The sequence below is a fragment of the Stegostoma tigrinum genome, chromosome 25, assembly GCF_030684315.1.
Source record: "Stegostoma tigrinum isolate sSteTig4 chromosome 25, sSteTig4.hap1, whole genome shotgun sequence".
Taxonomy (NCBI): Eukaryota; Metazoa; Chordata; class Chondrichthyes; order Orectolobiformes; family Stegostomatidae; genus Stegostoma; species Stegostoma tigrinum.
In genome coordinates this window covers 49,640,941-49,666,359 of record NC_081378.1, presented here as the reverse complement: position 1 = coordinate 49,666,359, position 25,419 = coordinate 49,640,941, and the positions used below count along the sequence as shown (strand labels likewise).

General features: G+C 42.6%; 1 protein-coding gene across 1 annotated transcript; it reads left to right on the top strand.

Moving 5' to 3' along the window:
* Positions 1–2,487: 2,487 nt before the first annotated feature.
* ube2na (ubiquitin-conjugating enzyme E2Na) lies at positions 2,488–25,043 on the top strand. Its single transcript, XM_048554370.2, has 4 exons — positions 2,488–2,705; positions 22,513–22,759; positions 22,870–23,010; positions 24,278–25,043. The coding sequence occupies exons 1-4, from the start codon at positions 2,673–2,675 to the stop codon at positions 24,325–24,327; spliced, it is 471 nt and encodes a 156-aa protein (XP_048410327.1). The 5' UTR covers positions 2,488–2,672; the 3' UTR covers positions 24,328–25,043.
* The last annotated feature ends 376 nt before the right edge of the window (positions 25,044–25,419 follow it).

Here is a 25,419-nt window from a genome sequence, read left to right as displayed (position 1 = left end):
ATTGAATCGCAATATTTCAGTTCAGGCTTAATTTTTACTTTGTAAAGATTTGTGATATAATTCTTGCTTTTGTGCCGATATATTCTCCATTTTCAAAGCCTAAGATGCCATGTGTATTTCTCAATTTACTCTGTAATCTTCAACAATTTTTGCATCTATATTCCAAGGCCCTATTATTCCTGCATCCACTTTACTGACCATTTCTTATTGCCTTTCCTCATGCTTTTTCTAGGTTAAATTTCATCTGTTGAGGGTGAACACTATCCTCCTCATGATTCATTATGCTTTCTAGATTTTGTGTCATCTAAAAATTTTGAAGTTCTGTCCTGTACACCCAAGTCACTAATGTAGATTATGAAAAGCAACAATCTTTATATCAATTGCTGAGAAACACCATTTTAGACCTTTCTCCAGTCTGAAAAACAACCAATGACCACCACTCTGTTTCCCATCATTTATTGGGCATTGCATCTATGCCGCCATTGTTGCTTTTATTCTTTAGGAATCAGCTTTTGTGGCAAGTCAATTACATGACACCTTAGCACAGGTCTTTTGGAAATCCATGTGTGCCACATCAATCACATTTAAGCTCACCAGTCTGTATCTCTTCAAAAATTTCAACCAAGTTAGTTAAACCTGAATTGCCTTTAAACACCCTTGTTAACCTTCTTCACTTCTCCCATTGTTAATGTTTGTGACTGTTACTTTTGTCACAAATTATTGTTGCTAAAGTTTTCCCACCACCAAGGTTAAACTGACAGGCTTGTATTTATTAGTTGTTTAACCATTTTGAACAAGAGCATAACAGGGGAGGCGATGGCCTAGTGATAGTATCGCTGGACTGTTAATCCCGAAACGCAGATAATGTTCTGGGGACTTGGTTAAAATCCCGCCATGGCAGATGGTGAAATTTGAATTCAATAAAATATCTGGAATGACCATAAATCCATTGTTGATTGTCAGGAAAAACCCATCTGGTTCACTAATGGAAACGGTCATTCTTACCTGGTCTGGCCTACATGTGACTCCAGGTCCACAGCAATGTCGTTGACTCTGAACTGCCCTTGGGGCAATTAGGGATGGACAATAAATGTTCTCTAGCCCAAAACTTTGGTTTTAATTACATTGAAGATAATTATGTACAAGGTACACAGTGATTAATTTCAGAACTGTTCATTGTTAACTGTTGGAAAGTTGGCAATTAAGTCCGATGGGAACTCAAATGAGCTTTATGGTATCAGAAAAGGACATGAGTTGTGACAAGAGTGTGAAAATTAAAACAGGTAAGAGAGTTAGCAACTACAATGATTGGGCAAGTGGCTCAGATAAATTGAGTATGTGGATCAAATGTAGACATCTCAGCAACCAATTTACATAAATTATATAAATGACCAGTTTATCTGGTTTGTTGTCAGTTGAGGTAAGTCTAAACTACTGAAAAATGCTTCACTATTCAGTTAATGTAACAAGGTCTTTAAACGCCATTCCAGCCACTGAAACAATCAACAAAACCTTTGACAGCACAGCAAGCCAGGCAGAATCAGAGGAGTAGGAAAGTTGATGTTTCGTATTGGGACTTTCTCACCTTCTCTAACCAAATTTTTTGTCTGAGATTCAATTTTTTTTAAACTAAAAAATGGTAACCTGGCACATTGATACCTGATGTAGGATTCAGAGTAGCAGCTTGCTCTTGTACAAGGCAGAAGCCTGTCGCCTGTGTTACAGACAGGTACCAGCTACAGGATCAGATGGGCTAGATATTACAAGTGGGAGATGTGACAGAAGTGGCTACTGCGAAAGATTATTTCTGCAGAGTTGGACAATCCGGTTCAAATACAGGTCGCGTTGAACAAAAACTGGAGACTTTACTGTTGCAGGTGGTAGGTGTTTAGTTTCTGTAGGTACGAGGGTGGTGCGGGGCAGGACCTCGTTTATACAGCGTGACGTCAGACAGTTAGGGGTCAGTAATTGGGTTGGGCAAATCGCGAGGTGGCTAGTGTAAGGGTACCTAGAACTAACTAGTCATGTGGGGGGGAAGAAAAAGCCAGTTTCAGCGAGCTTTGAACGTTGTAGACTAAGCGATTGTTCAAGTTTACAGGAGCTTAAAACTTGAATAATCTAGGTTGCTTAAAATTCAGGAGTGTTGGAAATTGTGGAGTTCTTGTCCAACTCTTAAATCATGAAAATGTGGCGTAAATCCATTGGTTTATGGTGGGGGAGGAGACTCTGGTGACATTAGGCCGTCCAAAAGCATTCCACAACCGAGTAGGTTGCAGATACAAGCGAAACATTGAACACTACCCGAGTTACAGCTGTTCGTGTTTTTGCTTTGCATTTTCTGACAATGCACAATCACTTTCGTTTCCCAGCAGTGCGGACACACACCCGCAAGGCTGCAGCCTGCAGGGTTAAAGGGAGTCTTGCAGACGGCTTGCGGTGCATTTCGGGAGTTGTAGTCCCCCGGCCAGGTCAGCCCAAAGGGCGGAACCTGCCCGACGCACTACATTACCCAGCGAGCCCCGCACTCTCCCCTGACGCACCCGGAAGTGGGGGAAGGGCGAAAGAAACAGGAGAGAGACGACAGGCTCCGGCTCCTCCCGCAGTTTTGTGGGAAGAGAGAGAAACAGGAGAGCGAGCGCAAGAAAGCATCGCCGCCCAAACATCGAGCGAAAATGGCAGGCGGGCTTCCCAGGCGTATCACCAAGGTACGGGTCTCGAAAGGCTACAAATTATTAAAAAGCATTTTGTTTCGAATAAAAACATTTAATAATTACCTGTTGAGGTGGTAGGGCGATTATTCCATGTTTCTTTTCCCCTTCTGTCTTGCGAAACCACTTCCGCTTCCAGCTAGGGAAGCCTGAAAAGAAAGCCTCATGGCATCAACATGGCGGCGGAGCCCGCACCGTGTTTTGCGGGGGGGTAGGGAGGTGTAGAAATAGAAGAGAAAGATGACCTGACTGGTATGCCGCTTCCTGGGCCAAGCAGGAGGCCTTACAAGAGTTTCTCTTCCCCCCCCCCCCCCGGGAACTAGGGGCGACAGCGGGGTGGGCCCCCTAATTCTCCCGCAGCGGGCGGGGTGCGTCACAGCCTAGAGCCCGGTGACGCCGATGGGTGAGGCCTAATGCGGGAGGTGGTTATATTTTTGTGTTGGGGGGGGGGGTGGGTGGGAGAGGCGGTGTCGATGAGAGAAGGTTATTTTTCTTTGCTTTAGACCGGGTGTGGAGGGGGTGGCAATTTCTTGGGTCGATAGCGCTTCTTTAAACGTGGAGCAGCTCCTTCTCGCCCCCACCGTGCGTGATTTTTAATGGAGTGCGCGGCTCGAATGACCGCCGCGTTTGAAAAGGGCCCTCGCGCCGCTCGGGTAACGGACTGGAGTTGGCGGGGGGGGGGGGTAGAGAGAGAGACACGTGACTTGTGGGGTCCGCTCCCAGGGTTTTTTAAAAAGGATAGACTGAGGGGGGGGGGGGGGGGGCAAGGCGACCGTGTGACCTCGGCCGGTTGGGAGCTCCCCGTCTCCTCCGCCATGTTGTCGCGGCGTAGCCCGGTGTTGATGCTGGATGGGGGGGGGGAGAATGCACTTGTAGGGATTGTGTGACATTCTGCTGGTACGCGAGCGCTCCCGCTTCGGCTGCAGTGGAAGCTTCTAGAAGCTTACTGTGCGGCGTCGGCCCTCACCGCCTTCGCGGGGCGTCCGAACAGCGACGAGAGTAACGCGGCCCGAAAGTCCCGGGCAAACCGAGAGGGCTCGAAAAATACAAATCGGGGACAGAGCAGGGCCGTACGGCCGCCTTGAGCTGGCTCTGCCCTTCCAGGAGGTCGTGACCGGCCTGATTGTTCTGGGAATTCCCACTCCGATAACGTCTAATTTCCCTGCCTTGACTAAATAGTTTGTGACTCTGCTTTCATAGCCTGAGGTCAAGATCCCTCTCTTGGGCTCTAAGACCTCTGACGCTCGTAGTTGAAAGCGAATCGGTGTTAAATTTGAAGTGGGAACGTAGAAGTTATAATTCAGGGAGTTCCGCGGCCACAGACTGTCAATTCCGTTACAGCTAAAACTGAAAGTAAACCTGAAGACGAAAAGTAGGCAACAGAAACCAGTAGAGTAGTAAATTCAATCTGAGCTCTGTCACTTTTTTTAAAGTGGCACCCCAAATTGAGCCAACCTTAGAAGTTGTGCTACGCTCCCAAAGGCGAAGAGCAGATCGTGTAGTCCTCATCTTGCTTGTTATTTGAGGGATGAACCTAGCAGGCCAGGCAGGAAATCTGACGTTTCAGCCCTAGACCCTTCAGATTTTCTGAAGAAGAGTCTAGACCGAAAACGTCAGCTTCCCTGCTCCTCTGCTGCTTGGCCTGCTGTGTTCATCCAGCTCTACACCTTGTTATCTCAGATTTTCCAGCATCTACAGTTCCTACTATCTGTTATTTGTGCAAACCAGCTGTTTATTACCTATATTACAATAATAACTTTGTATTTCATTGGTTCTAAAGCACTTTGTCATGAAAGATGTTACCCCGAAACGTCAGCTTTTGTGCTCCTGAGATGCTGCTTGGCCTGCTGTGTTCATCCAGCTTCACACTTTGTTATCTTAGATTCTCCAGCATCTGCAGTTCCCATTATCTCGGATCTTCAATTGTGTTCTGTTATCCTGGTTAATCTTTACTGTACTGTTGAGGGCACCTCTAAGGCCTATTTTATAATCTAGAGAATGGAACTGCATGTAATACTTTACCTGTGGACTAATAAAGGTCCTGTACAAATTTAAGCATCATTTCACAGGCTTTCAACTTTGTTTCTCCAAATATTCATTGTTTGCATTTGTGGTGGCCTTGTCTGTGTCTTCATGACCACTTTTTGGACTATGAAATCCTGCATCATTTTGCCTTGGGAGGTAATTTAGATTTCCAGTATTTTACTCCCTTGCAAGTAGGGTTTTGCAATTATTATTAAAACACTGTGTGCCAGAGTGAAGACAGCAGTTGCAAGTAGTTGTGTTTCTGTTACTCTAGTATGTTCCCAAGAAGTTACTCAGTGTATTTCTTTACATTGTTGCTAAAATCAGTGCTTTCTTTCTCCAACTGCTTCTGTGCCTCCTGGCTTTTAGTACGAATGTTCAGACATCCACAGTGTTACTTGGACATGCCAAAATGTACTTGAAATGTTTCAAAAGATCAGATATTTCAGTTGCAATTTCCTCCTCTGTTTTATTACTGTCTGTCCTTTGTTAGTCTGGCAATTGTTGATGTGAAACTTAATAGATATAACAGTTGCTTGGGTTTGTTTTGTCAACCATTTTAGAAAATAGGTTGCTGTGTTGACCTATTTTCAATTCCTTGAGGTGACTCTTTCATTCGTTGCCAAATGTAGTGATGGCACTTTGAAGATTTACAGCTATGGGTATATATCATCCATCCTGGAGGCCTTTTTTGATTTTGAAATTGTCTGCCACAATTTACCAGTAATGTAGAAAAGTTTTAGTTATAGTTAGTAAGCTTTAATGGCTCTCACTCCAAGCAATAATTGTTTAATTTGATCTGTGTGCAAAGCTGGGAGAATTTTGAAGAGTGGTGTTTGACATTTGATATTGCTTATAATTCAGTGTGGATTTGATGAGAAAATGCTGATGATAATTAAGTAAATCTTTGCACAGCTGGAAATAATAAAGGTGACGTATTGTGTGTGTGTGTGGCTTGAGTGGTTACTGTCAACCTGACTTAATGGTTTCACTTCGTAGCATTCACACCACACAAATTGTCTCCTGATGGAGATCAATTACCATGTGACCATCATACCTTGCTGTTCAGTAGCATTAGTATCACTGAATTCTCTCACTGCCAACATGCTGGGATTTATCATTGACCAGAAATTGAACTGATTTTTCTTAGAATGGTGATTCCAATCATAAAGCAGTAACTGTTTCTCACGGATGCTGCCAAACCTGCTGAGTTCTTTTCAGCACTTCCGATTTCCAGCATCCATAGTATTATGCCTTTATTAGCTATTTATGTCACAGCTATAAAAACTAGGGCTTCTGTGGCTGATAATTTATGTCTCCCTGGTGCCTGTCCGCCACATAGTAGTGCAAGTCTCAAGTGTGATGAAATGTCATTCGGGCAAGTGGACAAGTGCAGCTTTAACGACATACTATTCAATAGCCTGTTTAATTGTCACCCCATGCACTGCCCGCAATGTTCACTCACCACCAAAGTCAAGTGTCAGAGTGTGTAATATTTGTAAGATGCTGTAATTTTACCAAGACTTTTTCAACAACTCCTTCCAAATCTGTGACCTCTACCATCTAGAAGGATAAGTGTAGCAGATGAATTGAACACCACCATCTGCGCATTCCTCCTCAAGCCACAACCTGAGTCAAAATCCTGGAACATGCTTCATAGTACTGTTGGATGTCCCTGTGCCCAAAGGACTGTAGCATTTTTAAGGCAGTAGCTCACCACCACCTTGAGGATGAATATTAAATGCTAGTCTAGCCACTGACAGCTTGTGAACAAAGTTAAAGGAAAACGAGCCAGTGATTTAAGATCATGTTGCACTTGAAGATGATAATACCTGAGCCAATTAATAACCTTAATAGTTAACATTAATCAGAAGCCCTACAGTAAGGAAGCAGACCATTCAGCCCATTGAGTCCACAATGGCCTTCCAAAGAGCATCCCTCCCAAACCCACCACCTACCTTATCCCTGTGTGCGCTTCCCAGAGCTAATCCACCGAATCTGCACATCTTTCGACTATGGGAGGAAACTGAAGCACCTGGAGAATGTGCAAACTCCGTGCAGACAGTCACCCAGGGATGGTATTGCTCCTGGGTCCCTAGTGCTATGAGTTTGTGTTAACCACTGAGCCACCATGCTCAGTTAAGTTGTCTATTTAATTGATCAAAATCTTCAGTGACTAATTATTTCTTGAGGGGTGGGGTGGGGGGGAAACTAACCACAACAGAATGAATTAGCAAAGAAATGGCAATGCAGGCTGTATATGTAGCATGTCAGAGTTCATGGGCAGACTGATTTGGGCATCGATAGACACACTTTGTGCAGCTATCATAACACATAGATTCAGAGGTGTTGTGGTAGAAGTACTGTGGTGTGCCCAAGACTAATTGGGTTAATAGCAAATGAAAAGGAGAGAGTGATTGAGAGTAACTTCTGGGGAAATTCAGCAGCCAGTATAAAGTATTGAATTCCTAATGCGCATATGTGGAATGACTGAGAAGAAAAGGCAGATTACTGCAAGATTCCATGCAGTTGTTGAAGGGGAGAAGGCAGAACATACAATATCATCCACATACATCTTGTATAATACAGAGGTAGCTGAGACAATCTGAAGTAAAAGTAAGAGCAAGAGTTGGCTGTTTGGACTCCACAGGCCTGATTTCTCCATTCATTAAGTTTATGGCTGATCTGATTGTGGCTGTAACTCCCCTTTCCTACCTGTCCCCATTATCCTTGCATGTCTTATCAATGAAAAAATTGCCTAACTTGACTTTGAATATTCTCTGACCTAGCTGCCACTCCTTACAGAAGACCATTCCAAAGATTAATGACCATTTTAGCAGAAAGTTTGTCATAAATAGCCGATCTTGTTTTAGTTTGATTATTCCGGGAGGAATGTCTCCTTAGCATCTCCAGAGAGATGTCTTGTGCTTCAATAATACCACTCCTTTTCTCTCCTAGTTCTAGATTTCCCTACACTATCCTTTCACCTTCTCCGCTAAATTCTTCAGAACCTTTCAATATGATCATGTCATTCCTCCGAATATAGGTGCTTGGAATCAACCTAGTAAACCTTTGCTGTGGACTCCATTTTCTCCCCTTTGGTCCAGGAACTCCCCACCTATGTCCGTGACACCACCCACGCCCTCCACCTCCTCCAGGACTTCCAATTCCCTGGCCCCCAACACCTCATATTCACCATGGACGTCCAGTCCCTGTACACCTGCATTCCGCATGGAGATGGCCTCAAGGCCCTCCGCTTCTTCCTGTCCCGCAGGCCCGACCAGGCCCCCTCCACCGACACTCTCATCCGCCTAGCGGAACTCGTCCTCACACTCAACAACTTCTCTTTTGACTCCTCCCACTTCCTACAGACTAAGGGGGTGGCCATGGGCCCCAGCTATGCCTGCCTCTTTGTAGGTTACGTGGAACAGTCCATCTTCCGCACCTACACAGGCCCCAAACCCCACCTCTTCCTCCGGTACATTGATGACTGTATCGGCGCCGCCTCTTGCTCCCCAGAGGAGCTCGAACAGTTCATCCACTTCACCAACACCTTCCACCCCAACCTTCAGTTCACCTGGGCCATCTCCAGCACATCCCTCACCTTCCTGGACCTCTCGGTCTCCATCTCAGGCAACCAGCTTGTAACTGATGTCCATTTCAAGCCCACCGACTCCCACAGCTACCTAGAATACACCTCCTCCCACCCACCCTCCTGCAAAAATTCCATCCCCTATTCCCAATTCCTCCGCCTCCGCCGCATCTGCTCCCACGATAAGACATTCCACTCCCGCACATCCCAGATGTCCAACTTCTTTAAGGACCGCAACTTTCCCCCCACGGTGATTGAGAACGCCCTTGACCGCATCTCCCGCGACACATCCCTCACACCCCGCCCCCGCCACAACCGCCCCAAGAGGATCCCCCTCGTTCTCACACACCACCCTACCAACCTCCGGATACAACGCATTATCCTCCGACACTTCCGCCATTTACAATCCAACCCCACCACCCAAGACATTTTTCCATCCCCTCCCCTGTCTGCTTTCCGGAGAGACCACTCTCTCCGTGACTCCCTTGTTCGCTCCACACTGCCCTCCAACCCCACCATACCCGGCACCTTCCCCTGCAACCGCAGGAAATGCTACACTTGTCCCCACACCTCCTCCCTCACCCCCATCCCAGGCCCCAAGATGACATTCCACATTAAGCAGAGGTTCACCTGCACATCTGCCAATGTGGTATACTGCATCCACTGTACCCGGTGCGGCTTCCTCTACATTGGGGAAACCAAGCGGAGGCTTGGGGACCGCTTTGCAGAACACCTCCGCTCAGTTCGTAACAAACAACTGCACCTCCCAGTCGCAAACCATTTCCACTCCCCTTCCCATTCTCTTGATGACATGTCCATCATGGGCCTCCTGCACTGCCACAATGATGCCACCCGAAGGTTGCAGGAACAGCAACTCATATTCCGCCTGGGAACCCTGCAGCCATATGGTATCAATGTGGACTTCACCAGTTTCAAAATCTCCCCTTCCCCCACTGCATCCCTAAACCAGCCCAGTTCATCCCCTCCCCCCACTGCACCACACAACCAGCCCAGCTCTTCCCCCCCCCCCCCCCACCCACTGCATCCCAAAACCAGTCCAACCTGTGTCTGCCTCCCTAACCGGTTCTTCCTCTCACCCATCCCTTCCTCCCACCCCAAGCCGCACCCCCAGCTACCTACTAACCTCATCCCACCTCCTTGACCTGTCCGTCTTCCCTGGACTGACCTATCCCCTCCCTACCTCCCCACCTACACCCTCTCCACCTATCTTCTTTACTCTCCATCTTCGGTCCGCCTCCCCCTCTCTCCCTATTTATTCCAGTTCCCTCCCCCCATCCCCCTCTCTGATGAAGGGTCTAGGCCCGAAACGTCAGCTTTTGTGCTCCTGAGATGCTGCTTGGCCTGCTGTGTTCATCCAGCCTCACATTTTATTATCTTGGAATCTCCAGCATCTGCAGTTCCCATTATCTCTGAAACCTTTGCTGTACTGCTTTGAGTGCAAATACCTCCATCTTTAAAGGAGGAGACCAAAGTGTACTCTAATCCCAAGTGTGATCTGATCAATGTTCAGTACGTTTATAGAAAGACTTCACTAATTTTGTACTGTTCCTTTACTGCAATGACCATATTTTATCTTAATCATTTCCTCGACCTGGATGTGAATGTTTTGAGGTTCATGTAGAAGAATATTCAGATCTGTGGTTATATTTTGCAGTCTGTTCTTAGTCGACAGTGTCCTCCTATGCAACCTCATTTTCTCTCTCGTACTGTCTGCACAGTCATTGACTTTACTTGACCTATCTGTATCCCTTTACAGACTCTTCATATTCTGGTCACAACCTGTTTTCCTACCTACTTGTATCACCAAATATAACTTTTTAATATCCTTCTATGGGATATGGTCATCTTAGCAAGGCCAGCATGTGCCCATCATCCCCATTGTCTTGGTTTGCTAGGCCACTTTGGAGGGCAATTAAGAATCAACCACATTTGTGGTCTGGAATCACATGCAAGTCAGATCAGGTAGGTAAGGCTGACTTCCTTTCCTAAGGCCATTAATGAACCTGATGTGGTTTTGTGGTGATCAGTTGTAAGTTGTAATGAGTCACAATTACTGAGACTAGTTTTATATTCCATGTTTGTTCGTTGGTAGCTGGTGGAATTTAGAGTCCCCATTGCATTAAGCCCGGCCTCTGGCTTTTAGCGTCCTGCACCATTATGATGAAACTACTGTCTCCCCATTAGGATCTACTTATATTTACAATGTAGTCTATATTGAAAGTCATTAATTTAGATCATATAATTATACTGTTTGTAGTCTTGGTTGAGAGATGTAAAGGATGGCTGGCTTGAAGAGGATAGTTCCAAGTTCGGTAACTCATCATGTTGGGGGTGGCACCATGGCCCAGTAATCACACTTACCTCAGCGCCAGGGATCTAGGTTTAGCTCTAGCCTCAAGCGACTATCTGCCTGTGTGGAGCTTGGGTTTCCTCCCTCAGTACAAAGATGTGCACGTTAGGTGGATTGACAATGTTAAATTGTCCATAATGCCCAGGAATGCCTAGGTTAGGTGGATTAGCCATGGGAAATTCAGGGTTAGAGGGATACTGTGGGTGGGATGCTGGTTGAAGTATCAGTGTGGGCTTGCTGGGCTGAATGGCCTGTTTCTACACTGGAGGGATTCTGATTCTATAGTAGTGATTGTCTTGATACCAGTCTCTCCAAGTAGCTTGGCATGTATTATCATGATAGTCATGAATTTTCTGTCCACTCTTCTGACCATGTCTGTTGATGTCGTTGCTTTGGTCAGCTGTTATGACACAGCTTTAGAACCTGTATCTCTCAGCTCATCTTTGCTTCCGTTTTGAGATCAGAAGAGATAGCGTTTTCAGACTAATGAGGCCGTAGGTGATCACCACATCACTTCATGTATGGTTATTTTAATAAGCTTGGTCACAAAGGCTGTAAATCACTTCTGAGGCAGATGGGACTTAGAATCATAGAATCCATACAATGCAAATAGAGACCATTTGGCTCATCAAGTCTGCATCGATCTTCTGAAGGGCACTCTCTTCTCTATCGCACGCGTGCACCCCCCCCCCCCCCCCCCCCCCCGGCCCCGGCCCCGGCCATTCATCCTTGCACTTAGCATTGGCAACCACCTAGCCTGCATGACCCTGGACAGTATGGGCCAATTTATCAATTCACCTAACTTGCACATCTTTACTGTGTGGGACAAAACTGGAGCATCTGGAGGAAATCCATGCAGACATAGGGAGAATGTGCAAATTCTACACAGGCTTATCCCAAGACTGGTGTTGAACCCTAGCCCCTGGCACTGAGAGAACAGTGCTAACTCCTGAACCCTGATCTCGTGGCTCAGAGATGAGAATTCTAACACTGCACCGCAAAGACCTTGAGATAACAAGGTGTAGAGCTGGATGAACACAGCAGGCCAAGCAGGTAAGATGATGTTTTGGGTCTACACGATCCTTCAGAAAGTTTTTGAGCAAGGGTCCAGACCTGAAACATCAGCTTTTCTGCTGCTCCATTGCTGCTGGCTTGCTGTATTCATCCAGCTCTACGCCAGTATGGTGCTTTTTTTTTCGTTCCTTCTGCCAAAATGTGAAAATACCTATTTTGCAATTATCTAAGTATTGAGAAGCTGCAGCATTCAGAGATGCCAAAGAGTTTGGGTGTCCCAGTGCATGAATTTTGAAAGGTGAATATACAGGCACAGCAAGTAATTAAAAAAGCTAGTGGAATGTTCTTGTTTGTTGCTAGAGATTTGACTTTTAGTGGTTATGCTTTGGTTATACAGTCTAGAGACCACATCTGGAATAACTTACAGTATTGATCATTTTTTATATGAAGAAGCGTTAAAGTGAACTGGAAGCAGTTCAGAGAAGTTTACCAGACTAATAACTAGGAGTGGGAGGGTTGTCTGAAGTGTTAAAAAAAAATTCAGGCTAGATTTATCACTGACGCTTAAAAATAACAAGTGACTTGATTGAAACATTTGCAATCTGGAGTGTTGATAGGGTGCAGGTGAAGAGGACATTTCATTTAGTGGGAGAATTTAGAAGTAGGTGTTACTGTTTTAAAGAATGGCACATTTATTGTGTACGTCTATCACAATGAGGTGTGCAAAGAAGAACTTAATATCAGAAGTAATGGAAGGAAGTGACCAACTGGAATAATTCTGGGTGGGGGGGGGCACTCCACAGGTCAGGAGGTGCAGTGATCCATTGTCCAGAACTCAAACTTCTACCTTGCTTGTTTGAGCCCTTGTCAGCAACATCTGCTATAATGATGTCACTGCACATGGACTCCCAAGTCATTCATTGGCTAATGCACAGACACGTTTTGTGTCTGATCTTGTCACAAACAGGTGACGTCACTTGCTGTACCTTCTCACAAGCAGCAACTGTATTGCGTTTTTCAGGTTGTGCTTTTGTGTTGGCCATTTTAAGATAGTTTTACCTCTTAGGTTATAAATCTTGCGTCTTTCCACCTGAAAAGTTAGTGGAAACATGGCGTTTAAATACTTAAAGACAGGGGTAGGAGATGCTTTGTAAGCAAGGGGGTTGAAATCTGGTGTCGATAGACTTGAGGGTGCAATTTGATCAGCTGTGAAGCTGACTCGAGGGGCCAAATGGCTGCTGCCTCATTATTCAAATGAATGCAACTGTGCCTTTTAAACCATGTTCATAGATGCCTCATGTTGCAAACAGGATATGATACATGTCTTCAGTATGCAGAATGAGGTGCTTGTTCTACGTGGTGAATACTGCTAATGGCTTATACAGGGAACTGTAGCAGGTTTGACATCACTGTCAAACTCTTGCAGTTTATGATGATTTGAGTTATAGACTATTGACTGTATTTTGTTCACCTTTTTAAGCAAGTTGAAGCAAGACCAAATGTCAGCCAACCCTTTAAAAATTATTTGTGTGCAAGCTAACTGATTTGCTTTTACTGAAAAGCAAGCTGAATTTTATTTTGGTGTAAAAATTTAAAAAGACTGCATTTATCTCGTCAAGATTCTAATATGCATATCTATCTTATTTTCTTGTCCTCCTTACTTCTCACTGCTACAACCCTAGGGCATGTTCTCTTGCCCTATTGATCTGCGCAAATGATAAGTTTGGCCAACCCCAAACGAGCTTCAATGGATTGCCATTAGCAAAATGGCAAGTATAATTTTTGATTTTGAAGCTAAGGGAACAGTGACAGGTTACTTTGTTTTGGATCAGAAGGATATGGTTGACCTGGATTGAGATCTTCATCTCAAGTCTATAAGATATAAAATGGTATAAGATATATTTAGGAATAACAGGGAACTAACAAAAGGCACAGGGATGGCTTTGTTAATGATACTGTGGAGAAAGATGACATGTATGGTTAGGAAATGAAAATATGGAGACAGTTTGGGTAGAAATGAGAAATGACAGAGGCAAGAAGTTAACTTGTGGGAATGTTGTATTGGTCCGCAAACAATAATCATTTGGTAGCATGGGGCTTGAAATAATGAAAGCTACAGCAGTAATCATGGATTATTAATCTGTATATAGACTGGAAAAAGTCAGATGAGCAAACAAGTCTATGTGAGTTCATAGAATGTTTTCAGAAAGGTGCCTTAAAACAGCCATATTGGACACAACTAGAGAGCAGTTTATACTACATCTGGTATTGTGCATGAGAGAATTAATGATCTCAGTAAAGGTGTCCCTAGGTAGCAGCAATCATCTAAGATAACAAAGTGCGAAGCTGGATGAACACAGCAGGCCAAGCAGCATCTGAGGAGCACAAAAGCTGACATTATGGGCCTAGACCCTTCAAGTATCTGCAGTTCCCATTATCTCTAGCAACAATCATCTGTTTGTTTGAATTTTGCATTCAGTTTGAGGGAGAGTGGATTGACTCAGAAGCTTTTCTTAAAAATTTCAATAAAACTGAAGTGAATTGGTAAATTAGACTGAAAGGTGAAGAGATGCAGTGGCAAACATTTTGAGGGATTAGTTCAGAATAAATACATTCCAGTGAATTTTAACATTTCTACTCAGTTGAATTTTAAAAGATGATATCAAATAAAAGGAAAATAAACTTGTACAAAAATGGGCAACTGGACAAAACAAAAATCAGCTATCCATGACCAAAACAATTTTGAGGTAAGTATTTTGAATATGCAAGAAAGGTAGTCATAAATAAAGTGTTGGACCTATAGATTGTAGACATGGATAATTAGGAATATATGAACAGGAATAGACCATTCAGCCTCTTGAGCCCATTCCACCCTCCAGTGAGATTGTGATTGATCTGTGGCCTAAACCTGCCTATGACCCAAATCCCTTAATACCTTTTGCTTAACAAAAATTAGTCTATCCTAGATTTAAAATTAAAAATTGATCCAGCATCTGTCATGTTAGAAGTGCTGTGAATATCTAATGCTATTTGCGTGCAGAAGTACTTTCTAACATCTCACATGACTGATCTGGCACTAATTCTGCCTATGGCCCCTAGCTCTAGAATCCCGAACCAGTGGAAATAGTTCACCTTCACCTGCCTTGTCTTTTCCTGTTAATATCTTGAAGACTTCAATGAAATCACCCCTTAACCTTCTAAATTCTAGAGAAAACAGGCCTAATTTGTATAATCTCTCCTCATGATTTAACCCCTGAAGTCCAGATGTAATTGCATAGCTATGCTGTACTCCCTCCACAGCCAACATATCCTTCCTAATGTTTGGTGCTCAGATCTGCTCACGTTATTCCAGATGGCTTTTAACCATGGTTTTGTACAGCTGTGGCATAACTTCTGCATTCTTATACTCCAGTATTCGGCACCTGTGTGGCTGAACCTACAAGTCACTTTGGGCATCCGTTGTATTTAACTTCATATAATCTAGAAAGTACCCTGATCTACTCTGTTTCAATCCAAAGTGGATAATCTCACTTGCTTATGTTGAACTCCATGTCTCAGTTTTGTCCATTTTCGGTCTATTTACATCCCTTTATAATTTTATCTCCACTAAACTAATAATGAGAATTGAGATGGCAGATGCAATGAACATTTTTTTAATTATACAGAATCCAAATAGCAGCAATTAAATCCGAAATTGGAAGGGCAAGATTGAGGAAAATACAGTCATAGAGAAGTGATACAGAGTACATTGCAGCTGCAGGCTGACAAGTGCCTGGGTTCTGATGCACTTCAAACAAGTATCTTAGTGACAAGTGAGATAGTTGATGGGCAATAGTGGGAACTGCAGATGCCGGAGAATCTGAGATAACAAGGTGTGGAGCTGAATGAACACGGCAGGCCAAGCAGCACGAGAGGAGCAGGAAGGTTGACGTTTTGGGCCTAGACTGTTCTTTACATAGTTGATGCATTGGTTTTAATTTTCCAGGTCATATTTGCTTTTGGAATGGTCCCCTGGATTGGAAGGTAGTGAATATAACTCCCTTTGTTCAAAATGGGAGAGAGCAATAAAAACAAGAGAGAACAGGTCAGTTAGCTTAATGTCTGTCATGAAGAAAATGTTAGAGGCTTTTTAAAGAAGTGTTATAGCAGGATGCTTGGATAGTTTCTATGTTAGTTGCCACATTCAACATGGTGTTGTGAAGGAGGAATGATGTTTGACCAATCTTAGTTCTTTTGACTGCTGTGGATAAAGGGGAACCAGTGAATGTACTGTACTTAGATGTTCAGAAGGCATTTGATAAGGTTATACAGTAAAGCTTGTTGTGGAAAATACAATCTCATGGTGTAGGGGGTAGAATATTGGCTGGCAAACAGGAATTAATAGACGTAAATGAGTTCAAGGTTGGTTAGATATAATTCATGCTGGAGTCTTGGCTGTTTTACAATTTATCAACAATTTAACTTGAAAAGACTAAAGATTAGTCGGCACAACATTGTGGGCTGAAGGGCCTGTTCTGTGCTGTACTGTTCTATGTTCTATGTGTGGAGTTCGCATTTTCTCCATGTCTGCATGGGTTTCCTCTGGGTGCTCCGGTTTCCTCCCTTAGTCCAAAGCAGTGCAGGTTTGGTGGATTGGCCATACTAAATTGCCCCTGTGTTCAGGGGCGTGTGGAGTTGGTTTATAGAGGGATGGGTCTGGATGGGATGCTCCGAGGGCTGGTGTGGACTTGTTGGGCTGATGGACCTGTTTCCACACTGTAGGGATTCTGTAGGGATATGGTATCTATGTATGTATCTGTAGGTATAATACGTATTAGATAAATAGAAAGTGGGACGTAACACCAGCGCTTCGGAGGCTCACTGATGATGCTACCTAGAATGGTGACGAAACGTCTGAAAACTAACCTTCCAGCTCAGCGAGCAAACTCACATCCAGAATACATACAAATGGTTGCAGTTTTGGTGATGACACTTTTCCTATGCATCTTTAAGTTGTGAAGCAGACATAAGGATTTGTCAAAAGTATTTCTTCTTACAGTTGAATGTGGCAAAATGTGAATTGTTCACTTTGGCAAGTAGAATAAAAGAACCATTATCTAAAATGAGGGATTGCTGAGCACTCAGATTCAGTAATCGGAATGTCCAAGTGCATGAACTGCAAAAGGTTAAAATGCAGGTACAGCGACTAAGTAGTAAAGCCGGTAAAATGTTACAATTTATTGTAACGACAACTGGAAACACGGGGAGGTTTGCTTCAGTTATAAAGGACATGGCTGAGACTCTGTCTGGAACATTGCATGCTCTTGGTTTTGTTTAAGCTTGGATGTAAGTGTGTTGGAAGCAGTTCGGAGAATACTAGAATGTGTACCTGGAATGAAAGAGGGTATTTCAAGAAGAGAAATTGAAGAGGCTAGGCTTGTAGCTTGTAGGAGTTTAAAAGGTGACTGGGGGGGAACTTAAGGGTAGATATGAAGAGGATGTTTCCTCTTATGGCTGTTAGTTCTAGATTGTCCTGTAAAAGTTGGAGGTCTTGGAACTTCCTGTGTGGAAAGGGTTGTGGATGCTGAGTCCTTGAATATTTTTAAGGTAGAGGTAGATGACTAAATTATTTAATCAGGGCTAGGTACAAATTGTGGTAGATGCAAAGATGGCACTGCGTATTTGAGGTACAGGAGTTGGGTATGTCTTTGATCCCAAACTAGCATTATATGTTGTCCTGGAATGTGTGCACTGAGTACCAAACTGGGCACTTGAAAAATGGGCAAAAATATTGCTGATTTAATTAAAATATCAAAATACCAGATTTGGGATAGAGTAGCTGTACCACACTTCCATTGCAATCAATGCTCTAATCTCTACTCCAGAATGATTAGACACCATCTAACTGAATTAAGGCAGCATCATTTTAATCGTGGATGACAGAATCAGCCCTTTACTTAAGGAAAGTGAGCATCACTTTGATAAATGATGGCCTTGCCAATGCAGCCATCTGCTTAATGCATCCTTAAAATGAATGTTTAGAAGCTGGAACTTTTCAAAACAAAAGTCAGAACTCCCTGACAGCCGAGCAAATAAATGCAAGTGTGGCGAAAGTGCTAAAGCAGCCGTCCATTCAGTTTCTAAGTCATGCTGATCAACACGATCCCAGATAGCAGAAGTGAACGTATATACAAAGTTAGAAGCAGCAGGCCATTTAACCCCTCAAGCTTGTTTCACCATTCAAATTGGATGATAGCTGATCTCTAATTTCAAGACCAATTTGTACCTAGCCCTGATTAAATTATTTAAAGTCATCTACCTCTACCTTAAAAATAGGCAGCCTCTGACTTTATGGTGCTCCTCCTTTTATGCAGTTGGTTAATCTTCCACACCTAGCCATAATTTACAGTGGCTGTAGTTAAATTGTCTCTGTCTTTACTAAACTGCTTTTGAGGTTACACATCTGGCATGTGATTTGATGTCTAGCCTCATATTGGAGGAAACTTAAAATTTGACACTGGAGTCCTAAGAATGCTGGACTTTGGATATCAGATCTGTGGTAACAATGAGGGTGACTTGGCTAGAGAAAGGCACCTTGAATCTGAGCTACCTGCATTTTACTGTTGAAATGCAGTTGGCATCCATTAATCGCACAGACTGCAATCTATAAACCTTTAATTTATGTACTGCATTGCAGCATCTTTCAAGACATTTGTTCTGCAGTAATTAACTACATGAAATTCAAGAATTACTACTCCTGCTGGGAAGTAAAAATTGCTGTTTGAAAGATTGTAGGCTTTGTTTTAAACAGTCTAGTGTATTTGCTTCAGACATTCCCTAATGCAAAGTTGTAATCATTTGGAATGTACAAATAGATTTTCCAAAACATGACTATCTCAGACATCCAATCAACCTTCCTGCAAACTGGAATGCGATCTCTAATTTGATTTATGAGTAACCTTTAAAATAGTTTCTCTTACTGTGAAAAGGCACTTGGAATTATCTTGAAGAGAAAATACATAATACTGCTTTTGAATCCTACTATTTCAACTTTTGACTAGTCGTTGGCAATCTGCTTACTGGGTAGTAAGAGACATGTATGTTAACTTCTTTAAAGAAGGAAAGAGAACTGTTAATGTTTTGAGATGTTTTCCTAGCCATAGCTGACTGTAATATGAAAGGTAGCATATCAGTACAGTCATGTACTTGATGTCTTCTGAACTTCAAATCCAGCTATTGTTTCTTTAGGGCAAAGCTAGACATTCCCATATCACCTTTTCTGTATACACATGAATGTGTGCGCACACACATTCATGTATATGCTCTTTGATACTGTTGGTTGCACATAGCATCGCAATTCAAACCACCTATGAGGCATCTGAATAAACTAATTGAAATACCACTGTTTTCACAGTAATATTATGGAGATTGAAAGCTCAAGCCAATCTAGCTTTGGTACTGTCTCTTGTTGCCGCCTCATGACAATTGATGCAGCGTTTAGCCTGAAATGGTACTCCTACCAATCAGACATCACCTGATATATGAGCATAAGCAAGCACAGGCGTAGGCCATATGGCTTCTCGAGGCTGCTCTGCTTTTCAGGGTGATCGTGGCTGATCCAGGCATGGGTTCAACTTTCCTGCCTGCTCCCAGTAGTAATTGATCAATTGTTCAAAAATTGTGATTTCAGCTCTTAATATATTAAATGACCCAACCTTCACAACACTATGGAACAGAATTCCAATTTGGGGGAAGAAATTCCTCATTATCCCCTCATTCTTCTAAACTTGGGTGAGTTCAGGCTCCACCTCGCCTCATTCCAGGAATCAAGTTCATGAATCTTTCCTGAATTGCCTCCAGTCCAGTGCAAGTTAATTGAGGAAACTAATAACATGCAATACTGTAGCTGTAGGCACTCAAATGTTCTGTACAGTTATAGCCTGCTTTCATACCCATCTTCCTTTCAATAAAGGCCAAATGTGCTGTTTGCCTTCCTCATTACTTTGACTTTGGGATTCATTTACAAGGACCAACAGATTTTTTCACATTAATTTCTGCAATCTTATACCATTTTATATTTCTCTTGAAACCACCTACTAAAGTGAATAGCCTTGAGTTTTCACACACATAAAGCTGGCCTATGGTTTAATACTTTTTTTTTGTTCCTTCCTATTGAATATGCATTGTGGTTTTCCAAATGGCAGGAACCAGAATCAGAGAAATGTTAGATGGCCACTACTGCATCCACTGTCTCTACAGCCCTTTTTTCTTGAGACAATATGATAGACAATTTGTCAGCCATTAGTTTGCCTGTACTCTTTGCTAGTGAGTGTTTTTAAGTTCCTGTTTTTGCCTCTTGATTTTCTACAATCCTTGGACTGCTATCCTTAGTGTCACCTAGCATGGAAGCAGATGCAAAATACTTGTTTAAAATCTCTTCTGTTTCCTTTTCTCCTGTTAGTAATTCCCTCGCTAATCTAAATTTACTACAGCTATGTTATGAACTTGTAAAAGCTCAACATTTTGTTCTTGTTTGTCTTTCTATTTCACTGTCTTGTCATTTCTTTTTTTTAAAACAGTTTTCACGTGCCCCCTCCCAAAAAAATTTGAATGGTCAGTACTGACTTAAAAATTGACGGTCCTACTAACTGAAAAAATCCAGTGATGGGTTAAACTTTTTAAACCTATGTTGGGAAACTTTGGTATCGGGGTCCTAAAGGGCAGCTGTTTCTCTCAGGGCTGCATGTATGTAATAAGCTGCCAGAGGAAGCGATGGAGACTGATACAGCTACAACAATTAAGACATTTGGATGGGTATATGGATAGCAAGGGTTTAGAGGGATATGGGCCAAATGCTTGCCGATGGCACCAGATTAATTTAGGATATCTGGTCAGCAGAGATGAGATGGACCAAAGTGTTCATTTCCATGATTCTGACTTGAAATGCCTCTTCCCATTTAAAGTAAAACCCTTGATGGCCTTTTGGATACCTGCAAGGAAGCCTATATGTAATGAGAGCAGATATCACTTCACACTGACAGAAGCAATTGTGACTGTTCTATGCAGAGCATTCTTATCTTGCTGTCATGTGTGTTTTGGCCACAAGAGTCCCCCAGAGAGTTGTGCAGACAATAAAGCAGAGTGCATTTGCAGAAACTGTTTTCACTCCAGAATCTGAAATTTTCAGTGAAATCATTTGGGTTAGTTTGAACATTGACAACAGTCTAAACAAAATGATCTTGAATTACTTCATACGAAGTGACACACTTAATCTACAGTTCTGGCCTTGAACATGGTCAATTGCAGATTGACCAGAACGTTATCTGGGCTAAAATTAGGATGGGTTACATCGACTAGGTGTAATATCCCTCGAATTTTATAGGATCAAGGAACAATCTGTTTTGAGTGGATTAAGAACATTTTAAAGGGTTTGGGGTGGGAGAAGCCACCTCAAGGAGGGGGTGGGCGGGTATCTTGAACAAGAGCGCAGAAACACAACGTAAAACGAGTGGAAATCTAGTACTGTTTCTTTTTGGGGGAAATCATCTCTGCAGATCTTGATTCATCCACAGAATTGATATGCTTATCTAGTCCATATTTGACTTGACACGTTTCTATCACTTCAGTGTAGCAATGTTGGTACTGGGACAGAGACTTAAACCATTATTGTTTAATGTAGAAATGGCTGGAGAAACTCAGCAGGTCTGGATGCATCTGTGGAGAGAGAAACCAGGTTAACCCTTTTAAGTCCAGTATGACAGCTTCAGAACTGAAGAGACCTGGAAAAGTCATTAGTTTCATTGGGAAGTGATAGGTAAAACAAAAAGTTAGATGGATGGGAATTTACAGAATCACTTGGTACAGTTTGGAAGGCCAACTAGCCCATGATGTCTGCACTGGCTTTCCAGAGAACATCTCATCAACTCTCCCCATTGCTCTGTGCATTCTTCCTTCTCAAGTAGCCATTCAATTCAATCAAAAGGGATTTGAATAAACCTGTCTCCATTAGGTGCTCAGATGGTGCATTTCAGTCCTTTTAGAAATCAGTTGGCGTGGTAGAAAAGACAAATGAAATGTTAATGGCTGTAGTGAAGAGACAAGGCGATGGTTTGTAGTAGAATAAAGGTCAGCAATTACTGGAAGCAAAAATGGTGGGGGGGGTGAATATTTGGCAAAAAATCAAATTGTTGTTTATGGTCTGAAGTTATTGAACTCCAGTGTTGAGGTCAGAAGGCAATAAAGTGCCTAAGTGGAAAAAGAGGTACCGTTCCTCCAGTTTGCATTGGGTTTCACTGGAACACTGCAGCAGGCGGAGAGTAGGATTGCGTTGACATGGTAAGTGACTGGATTGCTGTCCTTGCAGACTTGAGTTTGACACAGCAGGGACCCAGGCTGCTTTTGTCTCCAAGTGTAGAGGAAGACATGTTGTGAGCAGCAACAATAGCAAATACAAGTAAATCACTGTTTCCCTTGTAACTTCAGCCTTTGGAGTGAGGCTTTCACCTCACTCAAGGCGGAGTTCAAATCCTGTGACTGTCTTGGCTGCCACTTGAGAAGGGCTGTTTGTTTTGGCTGAGTTGGAAGCATGTTCACAAGTGGACTTCAAGTTATGTAACAAGTGCTGTTGAATAAATCTGTGAAGTTGGGAGCACAGCAGTAAACATGGTACTGTAATTCAATATGGAATATTTTAAACTGCATGCTTTTTTGGCTCCCTTGATTCAGCAATTGAGAACTTTATTGCATAATATTCAGTTTGGAAATGTCTTTTCATATTTGGGAAGATTCATTACTAACTGACCTTTTTTATCTTTGTTTTTCAGGAAACCCAGCGTTTGCATGCAGAGCCGGTGCCTGGTATCAAGGCAGAAGCGGATGAATTCAACGCACGTTACTTTCATGTTGTTATAGCTGGTCCACAGGATTCCCCATTTGAGGGCGGAACTTTTAAACTTGAACTATTTCTTCCAGAAGAATATCCTATGGCAGCTCCAAAAGTTCGTTTTATGACCAAAATATATCACCCAAACGTAGACAAGCTGGGCAGAATCTGTTTAGATATTCTGAAAGGTAGTGAAAGTTTTCTAGTTTCTGCATGTTAAATTTTATAGTATACTTGTGATCAGTGCAGTTTTAATTGGAGAGTTGATGTCATGACTTGTAATGTTTTGGTTCCACAGATAAGTGGTCCCCAGCTTTGCAGATTCGTACAGTGCTGCTATCGATCCAGGCATTGTTAAGCGCTCCAAATCCAGATGATCCATTAGCGAATGATGTAGCCGAACAGTGGAAGAGCAATGAAGCCCAAGCCATAGAAACAGGTACTTGTGATTTTTTTGATAGAAATTAAATGGACAGCTCTAGCTACATATGTGACATGTATCCATGTACACAGGTCCTTAAGTTGCCACCCAGGTTGACAGGGCTGTTAAGAAGGCATATGGTGTTTTAGCTTTTATTAATAGAGGGATCGAGTTCCGGAACCATGAGGTTATGCTGCAGCTGTACAAAACTCTGGTGTGGCTGCACTTGGAGTATTGTGTACAGTTCTGGTCACCGCATTATAAGAAGGACGTGGAAGCTTTGGAAAGGGGAAGAGATTTACTAGGATGTTGCCTGGAATGGAGGGAAGGTCTTACGAGGAAAGGCTGAGGGACTTGAGGCTGTTTTCGTTAGAGAAGAAGGTTGAGGTGTGACTTAATTGAGACATATAAAATAATCGGAGGGTTAGATAGGGAGAGCCTTTTTTTCCTAGGATGGTGACGGCGAGCACGAGGAGGCATAGCTTTAAATTGAGGGGTGAAAGATATAGGACAGATGTCAGAGGTAGTTTCTTTACTCAGAGTAGTAAGGGAATGGAACGCTTTGCCTGCAATGGTAGTAGGTTCACCAACTTTAGGTACGTTTAAGTCGTCATTGGACAGGCATATGGACGTACGTGGAATAATGTAGGTTAGATGGGCTTGAGATCGGTATGACAGGTCGGCACAACATGGAGGGCCGAGGGGCCTGTACTGTGCTGTTAAATCTAATTGTTGTATCGTGGCAATAACCAAAAAGGTATGTCCTTTTTGACCTCTTCATCTGAAGATGCTCTTGCCTGCTTACAAGGTGAAATTTGGATTAATGCCAGCCTAAGCCATTTTCTTTCCTGGGACTTCTCTCGGGCCACGCAATACAGTCTTTCTTTTGTGGAAATGACTGGAGCCAAGTAGTAGTAGTCCATTAAGCTTGCAATGAGCACTTGACTTTTCCTGTGTACCTAGATACATTCCTAGGTGGAATTCTAAGTATAAATTGGATGATGCCACCTGTCTCAGAGAGTGCAACTGCATGAAGTAATATTCTAAGTGAAGTTTCAGGTAGAAATATCCACCTATTGTGAAGTGTGGGAGAACAGCTTTGGATGTCATTGTTTTTGATTTTTATACTTGTAAAAAGATGGTTTTGTTTAAGGGTGTGAGAATTGAAATTGGTTAAATGGTAAACTTGTAGCAACAAGCAATCAACAAACACAGTACAGAAGAATGTAGCAATGTACTGTTTCCACATGACAACTGTGTGCTTAAATGTGTTTTTCTCTTGCAGCCAGGACATGGACTAGGCTATATGCCAGTGGGAACAGCAATTCCAGATGAAATTGAATGCACATCACCACCCTTGTTCTGCCACGATCTCTCTCCTTGCATTCAAAGAACAGTCTTAGAAAACTGCTGAATAAACCCAGACAAATAAAATTCTTGGTGTTTAAATGCATATTAGAGACTATTTGTCATGTTCAGATTCACCATTAAAGCATGAGCAGAGTCTATACCACTTTGCTTTTCTATTCCCCCCCTTCTGCCACCCAGTTAATTTGAAAGCAGCGATGCACCTCTGCTTTATTTACAATGACTGGCGTTTTTTTTTCTTAGCACTGTGAATGAAAATCTGCTTAGTTAGCTGCTCTGTTGTAAGTTTTTTTTTATTTTCTGGGTTTTGTTTTTTGCAATGCTAAAAGCAAATTTGAAAGCAGCTAATGTGTATACATTAGATCATGCCCTTCGCCAAGAGTAGTAACCTTTCTTCTTTTTAGGTGCACTAGATTAAGCAGCTTAGCTGGTTATTAGTTAGTCCAGTCAGTAAAGGAAGAGAAGAAAGCAGCGCATCAATATTGTGACTCAAACATAGATCCTGAGAAAGCTTGTTACTGTGTATGGCTTGTCTGGGGGTGGGAGGGGGACTGTGGGGGAAGAAAGATTTCTGTAAAACTTTGTTTTAGTAAACTTTTTTTTGTTCCATTTGACTGTTGTACCGGTGTTGATCTTTCCACAAGCGCAATGCGGTGAATAAATCTGATGTTTTAATGATTGAATCCATGCTCATTAATGAAAATGATCTACATCCAATCTTTCTAAAGACAGGCTAAGGTGTTTCTCTCATTCATTTTCAAAATCCATGAAGTGTTCAGATCATGTATGCTGCCCCAGTGAACTCAGTAATTCTCTCGGGAGTAAAGCACTTGTAACTTTCATTGCAACCACTGGTAAAACTGTATTCATTTTTAAAAATAAATCCAATTAATCTAAATTTGAGGATTGCTGAAAAAATTCAGTATTTTGAAGCTTTTTGTTTGTTTTCATCAGGACACTTCACATATCAATTTTAGGGGAAAATCATCATTATACCTCATGCAAGGAATGTCCTGATTTGGTTGATAAGTGGACTTGAGTAGAGCCATTGATGGTGAT

Bases quoted from the DNA above. Each gene is read 5' to 3' on its own strand.
- ube2na (XM_048554370.2), top strand. From the start codon at position 2,673: ATGGCAGGCGGGCTTCCCAGGCGTATCACCAAG. The intron at 2,706-22,512 runs GTACGGGTCTCG...TTTGTTTTTCAG, and splicing joins TTCCCAGGCGTATCACCAAG to GAAACCCAGCGTTTGCATGC. The intron at 22,760-22,869 runs GTAGTGAAAGTT...TTGGTTCCACAG, and splicing joins CTGTTTAGATATTCTGAAAG to ATAAGTGGTCCCCAGCTTTG.